The sequence below is a fragment of the Phyllobates terribilis genome, unplaced genomic scaffold, assembly GCF_046119375.1.
Source record: "Phyllobates terribilis strain yellow unplaced genomic scaffold, ASM4611937v1 Scaffold_4__5_contigs__length_816908805, whole genome shotgun sequence".
Classification (NCBI taxonomy): Eukaryota; Metazoa; Chordata; class Amphibia; order Anura; family Dendrobatidae; genus Phyllobates; species Phyllobates terribilis.
Genome location: NW_027362764.1, coordinates 115,598,694 through 115,617,822, shown reverse-complemented (window position 1 = coordinate 115,617,822; position 19,129 = coordinate 115,598,694). Strand labels below are relative to the sequence as shown.

Here is a 19,129-nt window from a genome sequence, read left to right as displayed (position 1 = left end):
CTGGGGTGTAATTCATCTGAACCTGGAGACTTGAACTCATTTATGTTAGCTAAATATTCCCTCACAATCTTTCTGTTTACAGATAACTTTGATTCCTCTATTCCTTTAAAAGGACAGTGAAGATCAGTTGATGTTACATTTTCTTTCTGAGAGAAAACAGATGCAAAATAGGAATTAAAAAGTTCGGCCTTCTCAACATCCTCTCTTACCATTTCTCCATTTGCATCCTGTAAAAATCCTATAGCATCTTTGACTTTTCTTTTACTTTTGACATACCCCCAAAATCCTTTTTTATTGCTTTTGACATCTCTTGCAAGCCTTAATTCATTGTCAGCTTTAGCTAACCTGATACGTGCCCTACAGGATCTGCAGACTGCATTATAATCTTCTTTAGATATGCCTCCCTCTTTCCATTTAATAAACATTTCTTTCTTTCTTTTTAGCATGTGTTTAAGTTCTGTGTTCATCCATCCTGGTTTCCTTAAATGCTTCCCATTCTTCCTACTTTTCGGGATTGTTAACGATTGTGCTTTGAGAATCTCATTTTTAAAAATTTCCCATCCTTCCTGGACATTTTTGTCCTTAAGGACATCCAGCCATTGGATCCCTCCTATTCTCTTTCTGAGTCTCTTAAAATCTGCCTTTCTAAAATCTAACCTTGAAGTTTGAGTCTTCACATGTCTTCCTCCTCTAGTTATCCAAAATTCTATAATAGCATGATCACTGCCTCCTAGGGTCCCAGCCACCTTTACCTCCTCAACCATTTCCTCCCTGTTTATAAGGATTAGATCCAAAGTAGCAGATCCCCTTGTTTTCTCCCCTACCTTTTGGAAGATAAAGTTGTCAGCAAGAGAGGATAAGAATTTGCTTGACCTGTTAGTTTTACTTGAGAGAGATTCCCAACAAATGTCTGGATAGTTGAAATCTCCCATGACCACTACGTCATATTTTTTGGAGAACTTGGTCATTTGATACATAAAGAGTTCATCCATATCTTCAGCTTGCCCAGGTGGCCTGTAGTAAATGCCTACAATGGTGTCCTTTCCGTTGTTCTCTCCTTGTATTCTTACCCAAACAGTTTCCACAGAACTCCCAGTCTCTGAAGCTTCAATCTCTGTGCAGATATACGCTTTTCTAACATTCAATGCAACACCTCCTCCTCGTTTATCAAGTCTGTTTCTTGCAAATAAGTTGTATCCTTTTAGCCTTTTATTCCAATCATGTGTATCGTCCCACCAAGTTTCAGTGATTCCAATGACATCATATTCCTTTTCCTGCATTAGTAGTTCCAATTCTCCTTGTTTGTTGCCCATGCTTTGTGCATTTGTATAAAAACATTTTAGTTTGTGATTGGTTTCTCTTCCTCCCATATTTTTATTATTTAAATTGTTTTGTCTTTGTTCTTCCTTTCCACTTCCAGTAGCAGAGATCTCAATAGTATTTGTCAGCTGTATGGCTTTTTCTGGCCTTTTGCTTCCCTTCCCACATTGTTCTAGTTTAAAGCTCTTCTGATGAGTGTAGCAAGGCGACTTCCAAATACATGTTTTCCAGTCTTCGTAAGGTGCACCCCATCTCTAGCAAGTAGTCCATCGTATAGGTAATTCATTCCGTGATCCAGAAATCCAAATCCTTGTTGACGGCACCATCGACGTAGCCAGTTGTTCACCTGTAGAATCTTATTCCACCTCAGGTCTGGGAGGAGATCCCACAGGAGACCATCCGCAACCTCATCAGGAGCATGCCCAGGCGTTGTAGGGAGGTCATACAGGCACGTGGAGGCCACACACAATACTGAGCCTCATTTTGACTTGTTTTAAGGACATTACATCAAAGTTGGATCAGCCTGAAGTGTGTTTTTCCATTTTAATTTTGGGGGTGACTCCAAATCCAGGCCTCCATTGGTTAATAAATTTGATTTCCATTGATGATTTTTGTGTGATTTTGTTGTCAGCACATTCAACTTTGTACAGAACAAAGTATTCAATGAGAATATTTCATTCATTCGGATCTAGGATGTGTTATTTGAGTGTTCCCTTTATTTTTTTGAGCAGTGAAATATAAATCTGGTGTTTAAAAATGTTACAAGAATAAGCTAGAAAATCATTATGAAACCAAGATAGTGATGATTATCAAGAAAACCACTCCCAGTGTAGTAAGATGTAGTAAAAGTAATCAATATTTTGCAAAACAGTATTGTATCTTTTTATGAACAAGTCCTGTACTTGGTGCAATTAAAGTATGGGGTGAAAATGTCAGGTGTTTCCTGGACTTTGCCCCACAAGTACCTGATGTTGTAACTGTATTTGTACAGCAGAGCTCCTCAGCCAATTCCACATCACCTGAGCAGGCACACCCTCGCCTCCTATTTTTTTTTTCTATCTCACAGGTGACCTAGTATAACCTCATTGGTATTTGCTGAATGCTCGCTGCAGAACAGGATCTAGAAAATGGTCCCAGTAATGAAATACTCACGTGTGCTCAACTATTTTGCACATGAAAGACTAAAACAGAACCTGTTCTTGTGCAGATGGGCTACAGTAAGGACACTTTCAAATCCGGAGGCATTTACAGAGATGTTTCTCACCAAATAATTTATTTGCATGAAAAGAAATGAGAACATAACAAACTACACAAAATAGAACAGTTTATAAAAAGAAGTTAAACTAATTTGTAGTATTAGATGAAGATAGTAAACGATTGGGATGTTTTGGCTTGAGTGGATTGCTTTTGGCAAATAAGACATGTTTATTTCTTAGCTGGTGAATAAAGAAACATTCATTTTAAAAATAAAAATTGCGTCTTATAGGGGTTTCTCAGGCTTATTATATTGATGACCTATCCTATTCATTTAAATAGGAGCGGAGATGTAGCTCACAGCAAATACACTTCAATTCTAGAGCTCTTCCCTGGTTTCATCTGGAGCTGAAAACAGCTAATCAGACTCTTATCAATTTCTTATTTCTGCCCTTTCCTTAAACAGGGCATTTATATGTACAGTTTATGGCAAATTTCAGTACAGAACCCACTTTCCTTACAATGTATCAAAATTTGTGGGATAAAAAGTTAATATATATTTATATAAAATGTGCCTCATGTTTATAAACTAAGTGCAGCCAAAAGTGAAGGTCTTGTCTGATCATGGCTTCTCAAACTATTTCTATGGTGCCTCACCAGAAAGACCAACGTGATTACGAGTCTGAACAAGACAGACCAAGGTGATGACAGAGTCTGAACAAGACAGACCAAGGTGATGACAGAGTCTGAACAAGACAGACCAAGGTGATGTCCTAGTCTGAACAAGACAGACCAAGGTGATGTCCTAGTCTGAACAAGACAGACCAAGGTGATGACAGAGTCTGAACAAGACAGACCAAGGTGATTACGAGTCTCAACAAGACAGATCAAGGTGATGCCCGAGTCTGCACAAGACAGATCAAGGTCATGCCCGAGTCTGAACAAGACAGACCAAGGCGATGCACGAGTCCAAACAAGACAGACCAAGGTGATGCCCAAGTCTGAACAACAGATCAAGGTGATTACGAGTCTGAACAAGACAGACCAAGGTGATGCCCGAGTCCAAACAAGACAGACCAAGGTGATGCCCGAGTCTGAACAAGACAGACCAAGGTGATGACAGAGTCTGAACAAGACAGACCAAGGTGATGACAGAGTCTGAACAAGACAGACCAAGGTGATTACGAGTCTGAACAAGACAGATCAAGGTGATTACGAGTCTGAACAAGACAGATCAAGGTGATGCCCGAGTCCAAACAAGACAGACCAAGGTGATGCCCGAGTCTGAACAAGACAGACCAAGGTGATGACAGAGTCTGAACAAGACAGACCAAGGTGATGACAGAGTCTGAACAAGACAGACAAAGGTGATTACGAGTCTGAACAAGACAGACCAAGGTGATGCCCGAGTCTGCGCAAGACAGATCAAGGTGATGCCCGAGTCTGAACAAGACAGACCAAGGCGATGCCCGAGTCTGAACAAGACAGACCAAGGCGATGCCCGAGTCTGAACAAGACAGACCAAGGCGATGCCCGAGTCTGAACAAGACAGACCAAGGCGATGCCCGAGTCTGAACAAGACAGACCAAGGCGATGCCTGAGTCCAAGCAAGACAGACCAAGGTGATGCCCGAGTCCGAACAAGACAGACCAAGGTGATGACAGAGTCTGAACAAGACAGATCAAGGTGATGCCCAAGTCTGAACAAGACAGATCAAGGTGATTATGAGTCTGAACAAGACAGATCAAGGTGATGCCCGAGTCTGAACAAGACAGACCAAGGTGATGCCCGAGTCTGAACAAGACAGACCAAGGTGATGCCCGAGTCTGAACAAGACAGACCAAGGTGATGCCCGAGTCTGAACAAGACAGACCAAGGTGATGCCCGAGTCTGAACAAGACAGACCAAGGTGATGCCCGAGTCTGAACAAGACAGATCAAGTTGATGCCGATACCCTTTGTGGTGGATTTCCATGCCAAAGAGAAAGGACTATTCAGATTAAAGATACTTCTGTGAAAACTGCTTCCCCAGCTGCACCTCACTAACAACTAGAGTGCAAATCACTATTGCAGCCCACCAGTTTGATAAGTAGTGAGCTTGAACTTATTGAGAGGATCATTTTTCACCTATTAAGGCGGGTTCAGACGAAGCGATACCAGTTGTGCCAAATGCAGATGTTGAAGTGGATTAAGCTGTGATTTTACAGGGGTTGTTCATTACTGGTTAACCCCTTATTAATAGTTCTCAGGTATACTTACCTCCAGGACTGCCCAGATCTGTGTCCCCCAGTGGCTATGTGATATAAACAATGTTTCGTGACCACTGCAGCCAATCATTTCCTACTTTAATAATCCCTTTGTATTGAGAATCGGTTCATAGCACATCACAGAATTAAATATATTTATAATCATAATGAGATTCTCACTAAAAATATTTCTTTTTTTTTTTACAAGGTCAATACTCGGTTCATGAAAATGGCCTTTAACCTCATCTAAGTCCATCACAAAATACATGATCTAAGTAATGGAGATTCCTTAAGAACCAGTCCAAGAGTATATAAATAGATATGCATCTCATCTCTGAGATCTTCCCCAGCACCTTCAGTCCAGTCTCCTATTACTCAGCAGTGAAACTTATATATAATGTGGATCATAAATCATCTCCAGATCATCAGGAGGCTGGTTAGTTAGGTGTCCAATACTCATACAGTATACATTGCGCTTGTAACGCATCTTCAGACAGTGGCCGCTGCTATATGTATGCGAATTTACAAAATGTCCCCCCTTGTCTTCTGTTGGGAGGGCTTCTGAATAACATGTCCAATCCTTTGTCATTGCGGGCAAGAGCTGATATTGGGGGGTAAGCTTTATTTATTTTTCTTAACATTTTTTTTCCACCTGAAACAAACAATCACTTAGACTCAGCCAGTTCTTTCACGCATTGGGCTTGCTTTAAAGGGAAACTGTCAGTAGGATCAACCCTCCTAAGACGTCTATATGGACATGTAGGTCATAGGAAGCTGAATGAAATTATACCTTTATATCTGAGATCCGATGTCTTATTCCAGAGAAATCCACGTATTTCTTATATGTAAATGAGCTGGTAAGATCTATGGGCCGGACATAGATCTCACTTAGACTCCACCTCCAAAGCATATTTTAAATAAAAGGGTGCGTTAGATCAGGAGAACAGACTTGGCAGTCATTGCATGTCTCACACTGGTAACGTCCACTTTCATTTAAAATACACTCGGAAGGCAGATTCTCAGGGAGATTTATGTCCCACCCAGAGATCTTGACAGATCATTTACATATTAAGAAAAATGTGGATTTCTCTTGAATAAGACATCATATAACAGATCTCAAGGTAGCATGTTATTCAGCTTCCTGTGACCTACATGCCCATATAGACTTCTTAGGAGGATTGTTCCTACTGTCAGATTCCCATTAAGGACCACTTATCAATGCATTTTTGGGTGGTCATCTCAAATAGATTTTATTATATATGACCGTATCTAAGGGGTAAAATTACTCCTTGCGGAGAGCGACATATTATGCATGTCACGGTGAGTAGACTTTTAAAGCCGCAATGCTCCTCTGGGAAATATGCAAATTGTCTCTTCAGAGAGGAAGAGGACCAGAACTCAATTTGCAGACACTGTGTTTCGGGGTACTGCCTTAGATACGGTCTGACGCCTCTCACCTAGCCAAACCAGAACTCACACTTTGCACTGACGAGGTGCATTACCCCGAAACACGGTGTCTGCAAATTGAGTTTCTGGTTCTGGCTTATTTCCTAAGTCATGTGATAAGGCTCGTTAAAGGGTCACTATTGACTTTTGGATTGCTACTTCCTGTAGATGGCACTAGAGTTCTGGTCCTCTTCCTCTCTGAAGAGACAATTTACTATATATCACATCACAAGCAAACACTGCCCGTAGTCTGAAAATGACCCTTAAATGGAGGTTGTCTCCTGAAGACATCAGTGTAATCACAAGATCTGCTGTTTCCCTAGCAGGAAAATTGGGGTACAAGGAAGAAGATGATGAGAAAACTACCTTTATTCATCACCCTGCTACTCTAATGATGAATGGATGGGTTCCATTTAATTTTCTTTAAATCTATAGGTTTGTGCTAGGAAAAAATAAAAAAAGTCACATTTACTCAATCCCTGCAGATCCGGATATATCTGTCTGCCACCTGTGATGACATGCTGCAACAGCGGCGTCAATCTATAGAGCATGTGTCAACTGCAAATAATCATTGGGATTGACATCACTGCTGAGAACAGTGATTGGCTGCAGTGATCACATGCTCTCAAGCCGTAATGTCAGCACTGAAGCTTGTCAACAAAGACTGGAGCAGCGGCAGAGAGGCAGTGCTGGGCCAGTGGATGGTGAGTAACGGTGATTTTATTATTTTTCCCTAGCAAACGCCTATGGATATGCAACATTTTTAAATGTAACCTAAACAACAAACCACACAACCCAACCTTCATCTGGACTAAGGGAGCATGGATTGGCGAGAAGTCTGAGATAAATGGGACACAGGTTTGCATCTTATGTTCTAGATAATGGAGCCAGTTCATGTTACTTTTGGTCATTTACAATGCGCACCCCATGAGGTGACAGGTGGGCATCAGACTGACCAGTGAGTGTGGGCTAGAGCAATGTTCATTTCCTCCTGGCAGAGGGGCTCTCAGCACCAGAACGCTATTAACCCTCAAATTAACCCCATATCTGCAGGGTGATGGCGTTATTACATGGCAGGTTCCCTTTAACTATGTAATTGAGAATTCTACTTGCTGTGCACAGACCCCGGAGTCACAAGTCGTTATTACATGGAGGCAATGATGGAGATAACAGTAATTAACCAGCAAAGAGTAACAAAACAACAGAATTACTGCACCTCCCCAAAAATGCACTCAAATGGCCCGCCCCTCCCCCAGCAGCTAGACGTGGGCTCTCTGCAGTGTGGAATGTAGGTACAATGTCTTCTGAAGGGGGTGAGCGCTCCGGGCTATTTCTGGCCGCAGCCCGGTTTAGCGGCCGCCAGGTCAGTGCCCTGGAGGGACATGGCGGAATTGTCACGTCCTCTCCATTCACTGCGCGCTGCCGCCAGCCGGGCGCGCCCCCGAGCCTTCTTGTTTTGGTTTCTTCCAGCGCCGGGAAGGTGTCTGTGGTGTGTCCGCTACGTCATATGGGCAGCCCGCCGCTGATTGGCTGCCGGCGTCTCACCAGACACGCATGTTGTTTTCGGTGAGGACAGCTGCGGCCTCCTCCTCTGCTCGTCAGTGTGGGCGGGGGGAGCGGGGCATAGGAGGACGGCGGCGGCGGTACCTGTGGGGGCGGGAGCTCGGCACAGCTGCACGGACAGCCGGACTCACGTATTTATAGCGGAGACGGAGGGAGAAGCGGCAGGAAACGGCGGAAGAAAAGGAAAAGTGCTCACAGCTGGAGAGAGGCCTCTGCCTGACACCCGCACTGTACCCTGCTGCTAGGTGAGACGCCGGCGGCATGCCAGCCATGAGAGAGGGGGCCGGCATAGTGGCGGTAATGGTGGGCACTGACTTATACTGGCTGGCACAGGATGTGGTGGGCACTGTCCAATTGGTGATGTGCACTGGATGAGCTGGGGATGTTCATGGTGACAGTGATGGGCACTGATCTTACAGAGGTGGCACAGGATGATGTGGATATAATTAGTGGTGGGCACTGACACCCTATAGAGGTGGTACTGGATGTGATTAATGGTCTGCACAAATGTTATCCTGGATAGAGGTAACTGCTAGCCATGGTGCCAGTGCTGGTGGGCACAAAGGCTTCAGGAGTGGTTGGCACAGGATGTGATGTGCATGTAAATAATTGTGGGCATCACTGCTGCCCCTAGCATTATAAGCATTGCTGCCAGTTTGACAATTACTCATGTAGTGCTGGTGACCAGTAATAATGCTGGCTGTGGTGGGCACTGATGCCTACCGTGGTAGTAAGTCATAATGCCAGTAGAGATGGGCACAGGATCAGGATGTTAGTAACCACAATAGTGAGGGGCTCTGGTGCTGCCATGTACAGAGGTGAGTGCTAATCATGGTGCCGGTGGGCACAAACCTCAGTAATGTTGGTCCCAGGATGTGATGTTCATGTTAATAATGATGGTAATGGTGGGCACACGTTCTGCCCCAGCAGACGTTGGCGCTCTGACCTCGCACTGAGAGACTGTAGTAGTAGCGAGTCTTTGTGGGCACAAGTCATCTTTGCAGTCAGTAGATGGAAGGTTTATGGTTTTCTCCAGCTTCTGTAGTTGTGGCAGGAAAGCTGTGTAATGTGAGCGGCGGGCACCATATGGTGGCAACTTAATGGACTCTGCACTGATTGGCATGAAGCTTAGCAGTAGTCGGATTTCACCTCTGCCACATGCAGCCCGGCCTGATGAGGGGCATAGACCTTTTTTTTTTTTTTTCTCCTGTTAGATTGGCAGAATGCTGATGTTGTCGTCTATGTGAGTGACAGGGCATCAGTTGGTATGGCAGACGTGTGGGCACATAGCCTGTGTTGTACTCTCAGGTCGTGGATTCTTGTTAAGGGTTTTATTGCTGTCTGGTGCCATTAAAGGAAGTCACTGAAGAGTCCATTATCGCGTTGCACTTCCTGCTCGTCCACGTCATGCCCATCATGTCTGGTCATTGGCTGACGTGCTGTGACTGGTACATGGGTCATAGCCAGGGTCAGATATTATTCTCATTTACTAATCTGGGATTACAATTCTTCCTCAATCTCCTTTGCAGATAAATCTTAGAAAACAAATGCCAAGACTCGAGGAGCACTGCTGGAGTTGCTCTTGCGCCAGAAGTATAGACAAGGATAGCAAGAAGTTGAGCACTTGGTTGACGCGGAGAGCAGGAGAAGCCATGTCCTCCCTCAACTCCCTCATCAGCCTGGCCTACAGCACCCTCGCCAGCACCCAGGGCCGCAGCCTGATCCGGAGGAGCCTGGTCCTCTTCACTGTGGGCGCCTTTCTGGCTCTGGTGCTTAATCTTCTCCAGATCCAGAGGAATGTGACGTTATTTCCCGAAGAAGTCATTGCTACCATCTTCTCTTCAGCCTGGTGGGTCCCTCCATGTTGTGGCACAGCAGCTGGTAAGTGTCACAGCCCTGCCACTTTTTAACTATTGTGTGGTGGACCTTGTGATTACTCGTGTCTGTGTAATAGTTGTGGGAACTAGAAGGCTCAGTATTATTTTATTTCTTACTGAACATATTAAGCAGTTTCCTGGCAGTTATGTCACATGTGCAGGTTCCTTACATCTGGATTCCTTCCTTTAGAGATGATCTGGGGTAGATGTTGTATGCACCATATGGTGTTGACCCCCAAACATTGGATTTTATAATATTGAATATCCCTTGGTGCAGAGATGGAAACCTTTGTAATTTGGTGCCTACTAACCTGTAACAATGCAATCTGCTACCATAAAGCTGAGCTTACACATTACATAAATCTGCTATTTTGGAAGGATTGACACAACAGCTTTATATGTATGTGGACTTCCAAACTTTTGCCCACTTGGCATGTTGGGGGAGGCTTATGATCAACAACATGCCCAATCCCTGCAGGTAAAAGCAGCTACTGGGATGGTTATTTATTTATTGTTTTGTTTGTAATTGTTTTCCTTTTATATCTTCTTTTAGATACTTTTCCCATCTGAAACAATCAGTTAAAGTCAACCAGTTCTTTCATGCATTGGAGAGAATCTGTCATTAGGAACAATCCTCCTAAGCAGTCTATATGGGCCTGTAGGTCATAGGAAGATGAATAAAATGATATCTTATATTCGATTTCTTATCTCAGAGAAATACACATTTTTCTTGGTCTGTAAATGAGCTGTTAATATCTATGGGCCGGACATAGATCTCGCAGAGAATCTGCCTCGAGAGCTTACTGTAAATGAAAGGGGGCAATACCTGTGTGAGACATGTAATAACTGACAGTCTGCTCTCCTGATCTACATGTCTCACACTGGTAATGCCCCCTTTTATTTAAAAATAAACTCTGGAGGCTCAGGGAGAACTATGTCCGGCCCATAGATCTTAACAGCTCATTTACATATTAAGAAAAATGTGGATTTCTCTGGAATAAGACATTGGATCGCAGATATTAAGGTATCATTTTATTCAGCTTCCTATGACTTACATGCCCATAGAGACGGCTTTAAGACTGTTGATCCTACTGACAGATTCCTTTTAGGGTAACCATGCACATAAAAGGAAAAACCAGTTTTCATGCAAACTTCTAATGTGTATGAGGCCCCCAGACTCTTCTCCAAAAGATGTCAAGGGTGCAGCAGATTGATTGATCTTTATTTATATTTTTTTACACCCAATCCTCTAATTCCCCCCCCCCCCCCAAATGAGAAGCTGTTGCCAGAATTGCCTGACTGCAACTTTATTCCCTCTTATCGGTGGAATGTACATGGCTGCTGTGCCGGGCTGGCATCTAGGGTGTTTGGGCTCCTGTAGAATAAGATCCTTATGGAATCATTCTTCGTCTTAAAGGGGCAGTTCACTTTGGACAGTCCATATTTATTATGGACCATTCACACAGACTGATGACTAGGTGGATGTACACCCATGTTCACCAATCACATAGCGTTGCACAAATGAAATTAATAGAGCGTTGATCAATTTTTGCTTTATCAGTGATTAGTGCTTGATGAAGTAAAAGTCCTTTTTTAGAAGTGTCCCTTGACAATAGTAAGATGAAGGTTTCCTCCTGCTCGGATTCCCCCTTTCCTCCAGCAGTCAGCTGTAATTTGTGGGGAAATCAGACAGTAAGTGTTCAATTTCTCTGCAGCGCCTCCACAGGAATGGGGGAATTATAAGGGTTGTCTGGGCTTGGGATAAAAGTCTGCAGTCGCTTTGTGACTTCAGATTTGTTCCAGGCCTGGACAACCCCTTTTAAGTATTGGAAATGGGCTGACAGCTCCTCTATGAGACCTTCATTGAACCTGTGGTGGCTGATATCACATGAGGCTTCCTTCTCGTTGCAGAGTCGTTACATTGTTTCACTGTGGATTGTCTGGTTAGATTATGTAATGTGCCAGAATCGCCTGAAAATGAACATCTTGTTCTTTTGTGGAATAGTAGAAATCCCATGGAATGATTAGGATGGCTTCCCCCTCGCTGCACACGTCTACTTGGCACAGTCTAGATAGCACAGGAAATGTTGTAAGCTCCTTGTCCTGTGATTGGCGGCCTCCTAACTGGTGAGCTGCCGGCCCCGGCCCTCATTGGCGTTCCCATGTAACACACCACTGCTCCAGATGAAAATAAGGAAGTGATCAGCACTCCCAAGTAACAAGCCATAAATCATCTGCAGACGGCAGGGGCGAATAAGGAGAGCTGAACGCTGTATACTGCTGGGGCTAAATATACAGCTTCTCTGCATTTGCACCACATGTCATCCTCTATAGGAGAAATGCCAAGTATCTATCTGGTAATTCAGATTACTTACGTGGTAAATTAATGTTTGATGTATTGCTCCATCATATTCAATGATGCTGTATAAAAAAAAAAAAATGCTACAAGTAGAGAGTAACCACAAATGTAAAAATAACGGCAGCTAGATACACTGAGAACACATGAGCTCAGTCTAAGATGTATAGAAAATGGCACGCTACTATTCTTTATGGGATCTTGGTCACCAAGGAACCCAATCGCTGTCAGTAAGTGGGTGGCATCCGCTGGCGCCTCATGTTTGTGGCTCTTGTGCCCATATAACCAGGACTTTCCTTCTGGGTGTAGATGGGCTTTTTATAAATTCTGTTTAACCCTCTTTATTGTCTATTCCAATAATGATGTCATTGATGTGCTGTTGTTTTCCAGCTGTGGTTGGCCTTCTTTATCCCTGCATTGACAGCCACCTTGGAGAACCTCACAAGTTCAAGAGAGAATGGGCCAGCGTCATGAGATGTATAGCAGTATTTGTCGGCATCAACCACGCTAGTGCCGTATCCTTCAGTCTGTATGTTGCCACCAGCACTGTCTTTTTATTGGTGGCTTTCTATGATATGCAATGTGTTGTAAGACATGGTGTGTATGGCTGTGTTATAGCACAGTCCTGTACAGAGCTATGGTAAGGCACCTATAGACAGTCTTAACTGGAGCGCCATATGCTTTTGATTTCATAAAGGGGTTAGGATTTGTAGCCTACTCCTTTTTAGGTTACATGTAAGCACATCCGCTCTTGATGGAGGTCTATAAAGTGTCATGTCCTATAGGACTCCATGGGATGCAATATAGTCTCCATCTTATATGTGAGGCCTAAGATATTTGGATCAGAAAGAGGTTTATAATTACTAATGTTGGTGAAACTTGATTACACAAGACCCAGTCCAGCGGCCATATCAGTACTCTCTGTCCGCTGGATGGAAACCCTGAAAAAAACACTCTTCTTTAAATAGTCGGCCTGGTACAACGTCGCAGGTACTTCAAGCTACAGCAGTAATGTCAAATTAGACCGATTGATCAAAAGAGGAGGGAGTACTCGGGGCGTTCGTCCAGTGGCCACAAATTACTGACCACTAGTGATGATAGAGCATGCTCATTGCTCGAGATTTACGAGCATGCTTGGGCCTGCACCTATTATCTTCAGTGTGCTTGGGAGGTGGGGGGGGTGGTTAAGTTAACTTTTCGTAGCTCTGTGAACATGATTTGTGACTGTTTTACAGCTTTAATACATGTGAGGAATGCTGGAAAAACAGGCATTCCTCACATGTATTAAAGCTGTCAAACAGCCACAAATCCTGTTCACGGAGCTACTAAAACTTAACTCCCCCTCCCGAGCACGCTGAAGATAATAGGTGCTTGCCCGAGCATGCGCTATCATCACTACTGACCACCCATTGGACCGGGTCCTACAAATCTATTTGCACTAATTCTATTTACTAATCAATACCATGTGTTCATTATTTCCATGGAATCCAAACTCTGTGAAAGCCTCCGGTTATTTAAGTGTGTAAATGTAATGGTATACTGTGCAAGGTGTGTTTTGTTCCTTAACTTTAATCTTTCAATCAGAAACTGGATTTTGCTAATAATGTTCAGCTCTCCCTGACACTGGCGGCCTTGTCACTGGGCCTGTGGTGGACGTTTGACCGTTCCCGTAGTGGCCTGGGGCTTGGGATTACAATAGCCTTTCTTGCAACACTCATCACACAGTTCCTGGTCTATAATGGAGTGTACCAGTAAGTTGCATGGTTTTTGTTTTTTATTCCTGAGGGGTAACACTTTAAAAATCTACAGTGTCTCCCCGGCTTAAACTATGTTGTCATCCCAACATATGACCACTGCAGCCATTTACTGGCATCAGCAGCGCCTTCAGTAATGTCCGCAGGACCCATCATAGCTGGCGGTGGGTAAATAAAGACCAGCTGGCGACCAGGGAAGGGATGGCATGGGAGTGGCAGGCGATTGGTAAGGGAAATATTACTTCTCTTCTGTTTTTTTGAGGGTTTTTATTTTTCTCCTTTTTGTCAGCTGTTCGTAAACTTTTAATGGACTGGGAAACCACTTATATACTCTGTCTACGGCAGGGGTCTCAAACTAAATCTGGTTCCGGGGCCACTTGGAAAAACTCCGTTAGGGTGTGGGCACATTGTTAAATTTAGTCTGGGGCTGAAAAGCTCGACAGGTCGCGCAATCTGTGTAGCTGCTACATCACGGTGGCATACAAGTAAATGGTGTGACATTGCCATGCCTAGTGCACTGCGACCCAACAGCTCATCATTACATACAGTATGATGGCCCCCACAGCTCCATTTATCCAGTATAATACCCATAGCTCTGACCTCCCCTGCCGCTCGTCTTCCCTCTGGCCTTGTTTGGAGATCCTCTCTGGTGGGTACAGGCAGTACGAGACTCTGTGTGAAGTCATGCAGCAGATGTGGCCATGCAGCGTGCTGTGCAGCCCCATCTGGTATTCTGAGACATGGCCAATATGGCACCTGACACAGTGCTGGCAGTGCCTGGCTACAGGCTACAAAAAAATATTCCAGGGGCTGTATGTTTGAGATCCCTGGTCTACGTTACTAGACAAAAGTGTCTGCTTATTTCCCAGAAACAATGCCACTCTTGTCTACATATTATTATGTTTGGTATTAAAGTTTGCCTTTTTTTTTTTTTACCTGAAAGAGGCAAAGCTAACGTTCTAGAAATGGAGCCTCTGATTTCCAGGGGGAAAAAATTCAAATGTACAAGTTAAAGGGATATTCCCATCTCCAAGATCCTATCCCAATATGTAGTAGGTATAAGAATATTAGCAAATACCTCCAATTAGAAATGTAGTATAGTTTTTCTGATTCACTGTCTTTCCTCATGTGCAGGCATTGCAGGACCTTAGGTATCCATTGATATAGTGACGGTTAGATAGTTAGTTAGTTAACCATGGATACTTAAGGTCCTGCAATGCCCTGCACATGAGGAAAGAGACAGTGAATCAGAAAAACTATACTACATTTCTAATTGGAGGTATTTGCTATTATTAATAATAATATTGGGATAGGATCTTGGAGATGGGAATACCCCTTTCAGGCTGTTCAGCCTGTAGGAACTGATGAAAAATAGAATTTACTTCTAAATGGAATATATTTTTCACAAAATTCTGCCATTGGAGCTCTTCTACTAGTCATCAACTATTTGTACTGGACTCCTCAATGGCAAAGTGTTTTAGCAGATGTTTCCTACTAGGAACCAGAGAAATTGGTGCTAAAACTGAATGCTCCTTACTCACTCGCCCAAAGTGAAAGAGGTGTGTTCTTGGTTGTTTGTGTTTGTTTTTTTTATTTATTTATTTTGAGCATAAAAACTAACTTTTCTTTGTTTTGTTTTTTTTTCTATTAGGTACACATCCCCAGACTTCCTCTATATTCGATCGTGGCTGCCTTGCATATTCTTCTCTGGTGGGGTGACTGTTGGAAATATAGGAAGGCAGCTAGCCATGGTAATTTTATTTGTTTTGTTTTTTTTCTTTTTTCAATTATGTTAAAAAAAAATAAATAAATAATAATAATAACGTGCTTTACTCAGTCCCTGGTCCAGCATTGAGTCTTGGCAATTGCTCCCAGTGTCTGATATTTTCTGCAGTGCTGATGTCATGTTAATGGTGCTGATCTGCCCAAGTTGGCGGCATGATCTCACTGATTAGCTGCAGTGTTGGCGACATGGTGTCTGCACTGTGGCCAATATAAGTCACCAGGAGTGGCATTGACTTAGCAGATGACCTGGGATAGGTGAGTAAAGTGCAAGGTTTTTTTTGTTTTGTTTTTGTTTTCCATATACATCTCAAACTGCAGGTAGGATCTGAAATTTTCACAAAGGTGACAGCCCTATTACTATTTTTGAAGTGCAGCAATGCTGATGGTATGCATTTTACTTCAATGTATCCCAGCCCTGAGCCTCGCTGCAGCGTCGTTACTATTGATTAACCAATGTTTTTGAGGGTAAAGCTTATAACACCACCCCATAGGGTTCAACTGCCAGAAAAATAATGCTAAGTAACATTGTCCCCATACACAGCAAGTACCAACCAGTCTAGTATTGAGTATATATCTGTTTACACTTTCTGATTTTCTATAATGTTTGTGTTTTTTTATTGTAGGGTCCTACAGAAAAAGTGCACTCGGACTAGATGCCACAACATGCCCTCCATACATGTACTAAGAGAAGAACGACACTCATTTCAGGAAAAGCTTGCACTATGTTACTGAGTAACGCGCAAACTTTTCATCTGCAAACGCGTTAATGTGAAGGCTATGGCTTCCTAATTTGGTTAGTACATTATTCCTTGTGCAGTATCCTGTTCCAGCCCTACGGATTATTACCACATCAGACTATTCCTATACACGGCGGGACTGAGACGAGAGGAGAAGCAATCACCCGGCATTGCATCTGTTCTTCTGTGATTGCTGCAGGTTTATCTGTCTCTGTAGTGGTAGGCTTTCAGATGTCTTCTGCATGATGTAAAAGGCTGGAGGCCAGCTTTAAGTACCAGTATTACAATTTCATTCAGAGAAGATGAAGAGGACATGTCTGTGATGGAGTTTTGCCACAACCTCTGGAAGTCAGGATGGGTGCAAGGAGGAAAAAAAAAGAAGAAAATTAAGATGAAGTGAATAGGAGTGTATTATTTATCTACAATGGAAAATAAGGCTGTGGGGGGAAAAAATGGTGGTATAAGCAATGCTGAACGTAAGTGGAAGCCATCAATCTGCGGAGGAATTTGTTGGCTTTTACTTAATGTTGGCTAGATTTCCTTGCCAAAAAAAAAAAAAAAATGAATTCTTGGCCATTAAACTACATATTCTAGGAGTGAACTTCTTGAATCACTGCCCAGGGAATAATTAATCTTGGTGGTCACTAGAAGCTAGAATATTTGCCATTTTGGCTGAATGTGAGTGATTGCTGGGCCAAGTGACTAGATCACATTTGGCACTTCTGTTTTTGGAAGGTGACTGTATACGTAGAGATTCTCGGTTGCCGTCCTCAACCAAGATTTATGGCTGAATGTGATCTTTGAGTCATTTTTAAACAGGTTTTCCAGGACAAGAATATTGATCTTTTATCCCATCAGATTCGTGGGAAATCATCCCCCTGAGATCCTGGCCAATCAGCTGGCCACAGCACTCCAGCAAGAGCAGCCTTCCCTGCATTGTCGACCATGCACAGCTCCATACACCCTGTAGTGGCTATTCCTGGTATTGCAGCTTTGGTCTATTCACTTAAGATAATCGTGATCTTTTTATTTATATAGTGCCAACGTATTCCATAGCGCTTTACAATTGAGGCAATTTACAGACCTTATCAGCACTGTCCCCATAGGGAATGTAGATTGGGGCTCACAATCAGTATGTCTTTGGAGTGTGGGAGGAAACCTGAGAACCCAGCGGAAACCTACACAAACATGGGGAGAACATACAAACTCCTTGGTGGGATTTCAGCCCGGGACCCCAGCGCTACAAGGCTACAGAGCTATCCACTGAGCCACCGTGCTGCCCTCGCCATTTACACTTTTATTGCATAAATCAATAGTACACATGAAAATAAGCAACATTGTAATTTATCTTATGAGAGAAATCTCTCTCCTCCTGGACTGATCTTTCACTCTCATGTGATGGGTAAGATCTGTATTCAGTGAAGATACTTTCCCATTACTGAGATAGGAGATGGCAGTTGGTACTTATAAAATTCTATGGAGATGGGAGGAGCTAGAGACAGCTATTCTACTGCAGGTCCTGAAACGGAAGTTCCATTTTAAATTATACTGAGCTGCAGTACCGGGCATGGCCACCACGAGTTGCCTGGCGCTGTGCCCATCCCTTCAATCAGCTGATTGGTTCCGGATCCTATGGATAGATAAGGCATGTAAACTGATAGCCCTGCACATACACATGCCAACAGCAATGGCTATAATCCCAGGGCAGCGGATTTAAGTTAATTAAAGAACGTTTATCTTCTAAAAGTGTAATTTATCATCCTGGAAGAGGAACCTGCTAAATTTTTTTTGTCTCGCAGCCTTATTAATATTTGCAGTCTGTGATTGCCTTGTAAAAAGAAAAGTGCATTTGTCACTTCATTAAACTTGTGGTGTTTTTCATTCTTCTATAGTATTTGTGAGCACAGAGTATTCACCATCACATCCTATGACCTGTACTTTATGGTGATTTAGCAGCAAACTGTCAATTTATCAAGTGCAATGTGTTAAAAAAAATAACTTAAAGGGAATCTATCTCATCGGGGTGGTAGTGTTACAGTTAATATTGCACAATTTTTTGATTTGTAGATCCCTTTTAAAGGGACGGGGGTATCTTGCATATCTATACAATGAAACTGCTCACTTTAGCAGAGCAGTAAATCTGAGATAAAGCAAAGATGTTCTGCAGCAAAGTTGACATGCCTTGTAAGCTGATCTCTTGTACAACCAGACTTGGTGTACAATGGCTCCTCTAATACTGGACCATCGGGAGCTTTCACTGACATTTCAGATGAGATTTTCTGTTGCTTTTAATGGTCAATGGGGTTTTCCAGGTCATTGACAATATTTTTACCATATATTACAGTATATAGAATTGAATCCTTTTAGATTCTACCCACCGCCTGAGCGATTTGGTCACTAGATATTGTGTAACGTCTTTAAGGCCGTCTTTAGCCATGGATCTATTGTTTAATCCGTGGATAACAATAGATTTCTTTTGTCCCAGAAATCCTTCTTGTAGGTACCAGGTATCCTTTTTGTAGGTATAGGTTTGCCTCTTTAACACTATAGATTCCCTTTAAATTATACATAGTATATAAATGTCATTAAGAAGAATTGTATACTGGTGGACCTCTGGGGCTGTGTAACTACAGCATTACTACAACTTGCTAAACTGCTGTAGACCTGTAGCTATTTGATCCTGTCACTCATGTGGGAGCTGTAGACCTAATGCTGGCCATACACATGCGATGGCTGACGGCCCACCGCTCATTCAGCCGTCGGCAATCTCTCCCAACTCCCCAACCATTGAATGCTTTGCGTATTGGGACCTTTAAAGGGGTATTCCCAGCTCCAAGATCCTATCCCAATGT

At 43.0% G+C, this 19,129-nt stretch overlaps 1 protein-coding gene across 1 annotated transcript; it reads left to right on the top strand.

The window, feature by feature from the left end:
• Nucleotides 1–7,748: 7,748 nt before the first annotated feature.
• On the top strand, nt 7,749–18,161 carry INSIG1 (insulin induced gene 1). The gene is made up of 6 exons (XM_073677699.1): nt 7,749–8,013; nt 9,298–9,649; nt 12,392–12,516; nt 13,586–13,752; nt 15,407–15,506; nt 16,164–18,161. The coding sequence occupies exons 2-6, from the start codon at nt 9,316–9,318 to the stop codon at nt 16,191–16,193; spliced, it is 756 nt and encodes a 251-aa protein (XP_073533800.1). The 5' UTR covers nt 7,749–8,013; nt 9,298–9,315; the 3' UTR covers nt 16,194–18,161.
• The last annotated feature ends 968 nt before the right edge of the window (nt 18,162–19,129 follow it).